This window comes from Columba livia, chromosome 10, assembly GCF_036013475.1.
Source record: "Columba livia isolate bColLiv1 breed racing homer chromosome 10, bColLiv1.pat.W.v2, whole genome shotgun sequence".
Lineage (NCBI taxonomy): Eukaryota > Metazoa > Chordata > Aves > Columbiformes > Columbidae > Columba > Columba livia.
The window spans coordinates 1,724,088-1,732,826 of record NC_088611.1 but is presented as its reverse complement, the minus strand read 5'-3'; the positions used below and the strand labels follow the sequence as shown (position 1 = coordinate 1,732,826).

Below are 8,739 nucleotides of genomic sequence, written 5' to 3'. Positions count from 1 at the left end.
AGAGACTCACAGAACCAGAGCAGTTTAGCCTGGAAGGGACCACGGGAGGTCACCTTGGCCAGGCCAGGTCTGAGCATCTCTAAGGACGGGGGTTTCACTGTGTCTGAGCTCCCATTTAAATGATTTTCCTTGTATTTAATCAGAAATTCTCCATGTTCTGTTCTTGGCATTGGTCTTAAGTCAAACACTGGCCCCTTTGTTTAGTTCTTTAAACAATAAATGGGGGTTTTACTTAAATACAAGCTGTCAACTCAACCCCATAAGACAGTAGGTTTTTTTGATGAGCGTAATTCAGACTTGGTGACAGTTCACACACTTTTCCCCTACCCTTTTGCTTACCTCCAACCGTAATTTAGCTTCCTCTGTGTCTGCAAGGTCACTTTTATCCAGTGACACATTCAACAGTCAAGTAACCATCCCCACACTTGCCTTTGGGAGGTACTTGCTGGCCAGATCTCGTGAGAAAGGTGGTTATTTTGGGTCACAGGTATTTTTACAAACATTTATACATCACCAGTCATGGAGTTTTCCCCACTTACCGGTATCCCCAGTAACTTGGCGCTACTGCATCGCTCTGGGAAGGCTCTTCTGCTGCCTGAGGGGGGTGGTGCCGCCTCCTGCTCCTGCTGATGGTGCCTTCTTGGAAACAAAACAATGTCTATAGCAAAGTAACCTGACTGGGAAAGGACTCAGAGATTAAGCTCTTATTTCTTTAACTATATATTCCTAATAGAGTTGCAGTTTTCAACTACAGAGGTTTACTCAACACCACTGAACCTGTAAAATAATTAACTGTACTAACCAACAAGCTCACCACTGTTGTTAAATATTATGAATGACTATGTTGCTTCATTCCTGTTGCTCGACAACTCTCAGGAGACGTGATTTGGAGGAGGAATTTGCTCATCGGCTGCTGGAGCATTTAACGGTTGGTGTGGGCTTGGATGCAAAATATGTGGGTGACTGTGTCAGCACCAGCCGGCCTGAGCCGGGAAGGGACACAGAGCCCGGGAAGTACCAGGGCCAACACAGGAGTGAACAAACCATTTCACAACTGACACGCAAAAGGCTGAATCCTGACCTTGTTAAGCATCAGTTATATCTAATGTGGCATTCTAAAATATTACATTTCTGCAAGAACTCAATAACACAATAAAGTGAAGCATTATCTGAGACCATTTAATGGCACGACAGCAAAATAAAGGTCAGAACTCATCTCCATCAATAAAGCAAAAAAAAAAAAAAGAATTAAACCACTTTGCATCGCACTATAGGTAACTGAGATAGTAACTACAGGTTTCCTGTTAATGCAAAATTTGCTCTTTGATGTAGTTTAATTTAGAAAGTTCAACCAACATGAAACTTGTAGGTACCATTGAGCTTGGAGGCAATTTTTAAATGCAGAGTCCCCGAAACACGGACAAGAAAATGAACGAAAGCTGATGCACCTTTGTCTGAGCCCTGGAGTAAACTACAGGTTAGCAATGTACCCAGCTAAAGCACACGCTACTCAAACTCCCATACTCTGACAAACCTGTATCTGAGATGACTACTTAAAAAAAAAAAAAAAAGCCATTACGTGCAAACTTTCTGCTTCAAAACCCTTGAATATACAAATCACAGGATCACAAGCTGATTCCTTAAGTGAAAACCAAACCAACCACTATGCCAGGTCAGTCTGTGAAGGTGACGCTCCAGCCTGGAGGTGCCCACAGAGCTGCCGCACAGCCCTGGGGTGGTTTGCTTGCCTAGCGAGTAGAGATCTCCAGCCAAAAATGGCCCAGTAATCAAACAGCTGCAACCAGACAAGGGCCGAGAGACTAACGATAGTCAGACGCACGATTTGAATGCGAGAAGTAACACACTGGGTGAGATGACACTCACAGAAGGATAAATAAAGCACCTGGTTTGAGGGACAGTCTAGTATTTGAAGCAGTCCTGATAGGGATGCAAAGGCTTCCCCGGGCACAGCCTGTTTCCCACCTTAGGTATTCTGGAGGAAAATCTGCAGCACTTGGCAACCAGCTCTGAGCAGCAACGGCAAAGATTTTAATAAAACAAAACAAAAGGAGGTGGCGATCGTAGAGAAATCAGGAGAAAACACAATGGCATAAGAATGAGCAGCTAACAGGAGGCAATGGCACTGAGCTGGCTCGTGGGGCTGAGCCGCTGTGTTCACCACTCACATACAAATAAGCAGAAAATAAATGATGCTGTGCTAATGTAACTGCATGTTTAGCTTTCATATATCCATCTTGTTTAAATTCTATGTTCCTTCAGCCAGGCATGTCCTCCAGCAATGATGTTTCCTTTCTTTTTCTGTCAAGGGAAAAACACTCTACTGGAAAATGAGGCTAGTTTGGAAATCATTAAAACAACAAGAAATAAAATGTTATTTTTTAAATCTTTCTTCCAAAGCAGACCATTGGAAGTTAAGGCAAGTAACCTCTCCTTTTTAAAGTGATGTCTTCACAATGGAGTAGCCAATTTTGTGAATCAAGACAGAAACGTCTTCCTACGGGTTACAGTTCGAAGCCTCGAAAAATGTGTTCAGGAAAATTGGGATATGAGAGACTCAAGTCCAGTTGCCACAAGCAGCTTGGAACGAAGTGCAAGCTGTACATTAGCTAATAAGCCAACAAGAGTATTTATATGCCATCTAGCAACAAAAGGATGGCTATTGGAATTACAGAAAACAGGCAAAGAGTCCAGGATGGAAAAGCGTCACAACCCGAACAGCCAAAGCAAAGCAAGCGGCCAAGCAGCGAGAGCACAGAGACACGCAGTTCACAGCCTGACACCGCCAGCCAGGCAGCTCCGAGCTGAGCGGCCACATCACACAAGGGCCAGCACTCAGAATATTTTTAAAAATTTAAAAAAAGGTTGGGTGGGAGCGAGTTGGTCTCAAAGGTTTAACTCTGCTTTTGTTACCAACATTCTCGTAGATCCTGTGTTTGTTTTTCTAGACCATTTGTAGCCCACAGAGAGCTCCAGTCCCTTTGATCAAAATCAGCTTTAAAAGCACGCTCAGGGTTTGGGTCAGTCATTTATATGCAAGCACTGACGAGGATGCAGCCAACAAAAGAACGGTTAGGTGCAGGCCACCCATACAGCTTTTCAAATTAATGAGCACAAATCCTTTAGTCTCGCAAGCGGGGGTGTCTGGGTGGGATTTCTGCAGCAGAGGCTGAAGCACAATGCTCAGGAAGCCTTTACAGCACTATGGTGATCAAGAGAACACACGGGGAGACATGTGGCATCCAGCCTATAGAAGCGCCTCAACCTCTACATTTCATTAGGGGACATGACAATTTCCTTTAGAGCTGCTGAGCCAGCTGGTCAAATATTCTGCTTTTCTCATGCACTGCACGCTGACAGGCAAGTCAGTTAATTGAACAGAAACTCTCCCCGTTACCTCTGAGCACCAAAGCAAAGAACTACAACAAAAAATTTAAAAGATCAATTTAAAAAAAAAAACCTGTGCCCTGGCTCCTACATTTTTCTAAGAGCTTTGTAAGATTGAGTCAACCAGTGCTATCAACATCAATTTTAACAAATAGTATTGTGCTAAATTAAGAGCGTCACGCATGATCTGCCTCGCACACCGCACAGGGTCAGTGCCCAAAGACAGCTCCACTTTACCTTCAAAACTGCTCCTGCCTTCCTGACCGAGGATTCCAGAGGTTCACCTTTCGGAAGCCCTCGGAGGTGCTGCAGCTGCAGCCCGGCCCTCGGCCCCCGCGCGCGGAACTCGGCTGCTGCGGGGCAGCGCGGGGCTTTCACCTCGGCACCATCCAGCCCGGCCCGCACAATCTGCTTCGTGTCTTCACAGGGCCAACAACAGAAAAAACAGGCAACAGAAAGCAGTTAGATGGAAAAGTTTAGGCTGTTTGAACTAAAAACAAAAGAAATAGGCTAAAAGCCTCTGTTGCAACCAACCGACCATTCACACAAGGGTCCAACTAGAACAAATTCAACAGTTTTAGAGCAATCGCTAGGGCTCACAAGAGACAACCCATTGCCCTGCAGGCTCCGTAAAACACATATAATGCAGGACTGATCCTGATGGCTTCCAAAGGCATTCCTCTGTACGGAGCGCTGCAGAACTGCACTAAGCAAGTGCTTTGCAAGTTACAGCATGATGTGCAGCAGGAAAGTTGTAGAAGATGAAAGATTCTAGCAACCACAGGAAATCCATTATTTTCTGCTTATAAACATTCCAGAGAATCTTGGGCAGTTCTGTGCAAACAGAAACGCGTGGCAAACTTTTCAAAATAGCATTGCATACTGAAACACAACTTTGTCGCCTTTGTGTGAGCACGAGGTCGCAGGCTGTGCCCTCGGCCAGCGGGGCTGCGGGCGGCCCTGACAGCGCAGAGATGCAACCGCTCAGCTCAGCCCCTGCACCAAGTACCTGCTGCGGCTCACGGTCTGTGCGGCGGCTGGTCTGACCTTGGTCACAACAAATGCTGCTTGTCACCAGCCTGTTTAAAGGAAGATGAGGCAACCAACAGAGGCAGGTTTACAGAACCAGCCAGGAAGGATCTGCACCGCCCCGTCGCACTTTACCATAGCCAAAGGAACCAAAGCTGTGGGTAAATGGAGAGGGAAAACCAAAGCATGGCCAAGGTCCTACAGCCTGCATTGTTTGGTAGAGTACGAACAGTTTTGCTGCTTCTTGCTAAACCTCTTCACATTCAAACTCCCTTCCTTGATGGCAGAACTGAACAAGCTTCGGGACCATATGTCAGAGTTTCCAGTTCAATCTTTGTGATTAGTTAACAGATCCATTACCCGTCAGCGGGGCTGTTGTCATGAAGAGCTCAGGTGGCTTCTTATAAAGCTCAAAATCAATGTGCCGTTTGTCCCAGCTCCATCTGTCTCGTGACAACACTGGCTCCACGTTAGCGTCCTGCCATTTCTAAATGAAAATTGAATCCCTTTGAGAGCCCAGGCCAAAATCACCAGGAAAGAGTCACAAAAAACAACCTAACCACACTACTGGGTAGCAATCTAACAATTACCATAATAGGATCTCAAAGTCCAGACTTCACTGCACAGGACTATTTCTCTCTGTAAGAAGTCTTTCAAGTTGTTACATTTGATACAAAAATCCAGTTCATGAGCAAGCTGCTGATTCTCTAGCACTGAGCTGTTATCTAACATACAGACACTTCCAGTGTACGTGAGAAATACCCAGCAGGGGATCCAGTTTCATATTTATACCACATTTCTCTGCAGTGATATAAGGAGGCTGATGCACTTTGCTGTATTTCATACACAGCTGCTAAACTCGCACAGCGAGACTGCGAGAGGACGGACCCAATCCCAAACCTAACTCGCTGTTTATCTGATCCCAGCAGTAACGGGTGGACTGGCTGGCCAGAGCTGCAGATCATCCCGAGGGTGATCTGAAAGCACAGTGCTCTCAGAAAGCAGCTGCTGTCCTCGTGCCTCTGGAAACACAAGCACCAGGATTAAACTCAAGAGCCCGGGTGTCCCCAGGAGGCAGCTGAGAGAAGCAGCACGTGCGCTGGAATTGGCGCAGGAATATTCATCGTCCCAATCGCAAAAGAGAGTTCAACTTTTTGTGGCCCTCTGACTATCCACTGCTGAAATACCAGTTAAAACCTTTCCAGAGAAAACTATACTTCGTAAGCTAAAAATTAACTCCCACTCTCTGTTAGCCCTATAATGGCAGTTTTAGGTAAAACAGTGAGAGTAAAGGAGAGCTGAGTCAGTGCACAAACTGTATTTTAGGAAACCAGAAAAAGCCCAACAACATTTTTGCCTCCCAGAGGATGGTGTTACAAAAGATGGTGAAATTCTGTGTTTGACAAGAAAAGAAGAAATGGTTAAATCAACAACATATCAAACCCAGACTGCTTTAGAATGGGACACTAATAGTTTTACTGCTTTTGTTCCACCCTTCAGGTCGCGCGAATGGTAAGTTTGGAATCAACCTCTGTTTCCAACTTAATGCTGCTCTTCGTTATGTCCGTGGCAAAGGCAGCAGCTCTTACATGGTACTGGTTGGCTTCTGTTACTCTCAGACGGCGAATCTTCTCTGCTCCTTCATGAGAAGATACCTTCTCCAGCATCACAGATCAGAAAAAAGCACTTTGTTTTCACTCACCATTTCACTTCAGCTACCCTCTAACCTTTCTGAGAAACTACTTTAATTTGTACGAAAATAAATGTAAGATAAAGCCTGAAAATAAAATGAACACGTATACATTCTTGCAAGATAAGATAGCAAGCCTCCAAGCATTCAGCTTGCACCACTCTGTGCTGTGACTGTGTTCAATTAATTTGGTAGAATCTACTGATCCTGCACAAAACCCTCCTTTTCTATTCCCTACATTTCCTCACCTTGTCAGTTCTAATGGCATCCAAATTTTCTTCCCAGTGGCAGATCACACGTGCTTGGGTGTACACAACGCTAAGACAGTTCAAAACAGGGAATTGTAAACTAGTCAAGTTGACGATCCAGTAAAACAGCAGAAAACTAGAAGTTAAACAGTAAAGAACAGAAGAAAGGAGAGAGGACACAGGGCAGGAAGATACTGATAGAGAGCACGGTTGTGGAGGACAAAGACCCCATAAGACTGTAGCTAAAAACGATAAATAAAAGATGGAGGAAAAAATAAGCAGTGAGGGAATTTGGAAACACGAAGGAAGGCTGTGATTGGATTGGCAACTCACTAAACAGCCTGGAACCCACTCATCATGGAATGCAGTACTGATTTTCCTGACATTAGATCCCGCTTGTGGAACAAAGCACGCTATAGTCCATTCATACTTATTCATACTGACAAATGGATTTTCTGTGTGTATTCAGGATAGAATTTGTGCACCCAAACAAAGTATCACCTGGGTGAGCTAGATGCTGATGTACTCTAATCACAAATAGAGGTGTCCCCCTCAAAATAGGCCGTGCCCCTCAAAACAGGTTTCCAAACGCTAGAGCACTCTGCCTCTTTCAAGTCTCCCAAAATGCCCGAGTTCACTTTGGACTGCTCATCTCAGTTATCTGGTACCTTTCGTAACTCCTCCCGACGTGCCCCTCCAGGCACCAGAGGCTGCAGGGTGCTCCTGATGCTGCTCTTCAACCCAGGAACGACAAATCCCTCCGGTGACAGCCACATACTCTTGGATTTTGCAGAGGATTCCTTAGAGGCAGCAACCACATCCACTGGCTCAAATGTGGCTGACAGATACTCAGGACAATAAGTGAATATCTTCTTTGGTTCCTACAGAAAGATTTTTTTGTTGTTGTTACTGTGAATTCCCCTTTGCTGAGACAAAAGCACATAAGGTACAGAACCAGTATAATTTCCTTCTTTACGACTGCAAGTAATCATAGATAAAATTACACAAAACATACACTGATAAATATTTTAAATGGTTTAAAATTTAATTCTATGGATTTAATGGCAAGTGGTATAATGGAATCTTTATAAAATAATTACAGAAAGAAATGTATTTATTATTTGTGCAAAAAGAGAACTGCAGTTCCTATCATGAACAGTTTCAGAGCTATAGTAATTTCCACTAGCTGACAGGGAAATAGTACTTGTTACTAAGATTCCAGCCAGCCATCCAGTCAAAAGCAGATTAACGTGATTCTTCAAACGTTTTCTTCAAATCACTTAATCCTGCATAGGCCAATGCGGTGATTAGCAACTTCCCTTCCTGCACACCACCATGGGAGTCACTAGTGCAAATCTGTTTGATTCGCCTCTCTCTTTTCAGTGCTGCTACTGGATCTTCCAGTTCTGTGGCTCAACTCACCTTTGCCAGTTCCTGGCGAAGATGCTTCTTTGCGAGTTCTGCAGAATTCAGGCTCTGACAGCTGTAGTTAAAGACAGATTTCCCATCGACGGGAGAAATCCGGAAAGTTTCAAACTTTGGCTTTTTCGTCTTGCCTTTGAGTTGGCATAGAGCACCCATGGCAGCCTGCAAAGAGATGACATCTGAGTTCTGCCTCAATCGGGAATTCAGAATGTTATGAAGAAAAATACAAACAAGGAAATTATTTTGTAAATATTAAAAAAAAAAAAAATCCCTTTAAAAGTATATCTAGATTTATGACACAACAGTTTGTTGTTAATAAAACACTCCGCAGATGCCATGGTGCAAGAGCAGAGGCAGAACTGCCTGGGCCTGATGCCTCCTGCCCATCTAAACAGCTGTTCTGCAGAGCTGCTGATGACTGTCTTCAAACCAAGTGAGTTCTTTCATTTCTAGGATTCCATTAACACCCCAGCAAACACAGTGATATGGGAAACACCGTTCATTAGGACTCTTCAAATTTCCCTGCTGACACAGTATAATTAAACCCTCATACCTTTTCACTGACTTAAGAACCTCATTCTGCTGTGTTCATGGTAATTATGGCTTTGAATTCAGGCTCTGACATAATAGGTAATTACAGCAAGAGAGTAAAATTGCATTTTGGATGTCACATTTCCTTTCTTTTTTTGATCATATAGCCTGAAAGCTTACCTTACCTGCCATTAAAAAAGAACTTCAAATTCTCTTTCCTACAGAGGACTCCCCAGTTCCTCTGTTATCCTCTTGATTAAAGCATGTATAAAATGACAACCGGTTAAACCCTGTACACTGGGAAGACTGCTAACTTTGTACAAATAACAAAATAACTCTACACTTAATCTATACAGAATTATTAGGCCTAAGAGTTCTGCTGCTCTCCTCCTCCTGTGATGTTATAAACAC

At 44.0% G+C, this 8,739-nt stretch overlaps 1 protein-coding gene across 7 annotated transcripts in view; it reads right to left on the bottom strand.

Annotated features, from left to right (window-relative positions):
* Positions 1 to 8,739, bottom strand: part of CFAP92 (cilia and flagella associated protein 92 (putative)) — a 44,590-nt gene that overhangs the window by 4,390 nt on the left and 31,461 nt on the right. For 3 of the 7 annotated variants that reach the window (XM_065074876.1, XM_065074875.1, XM_065074880.1), the window contains 5 exons: positions 7,795 to 7,959; positions 7,041 to 7,253; positions 4,795 to 4,921; positions 3,643 to 3,824; positions 540 to 639 (listed from right to left, as the gene is read on the bottom strand). In XM_065074876.1, coding sequence (XP_064930948.1) covers positions 562 to 639; positions 3,643 to 3,824; positions 4,795 to 4,921; positions 7,041 to 7,253; positions 7,795 to 7,959 — 765 coding nt within the window. In that variant the 3' untranslated portion in view covers positions 540 to 561. Of the gene's footprint in view, positions 1 to 539; positions 640 to 3,637; positions 3,825 to 4,794; positions 4,922 to 7,040; positions 7,254 to 7,794; positions 7,960 to 8,739 lie in introns of those variants that run through there. The other 4 variants (XM_065074877.1, XR_010474982.1, XM_065074878.1 and 1 more) reach the window with 4 other exon arrangements.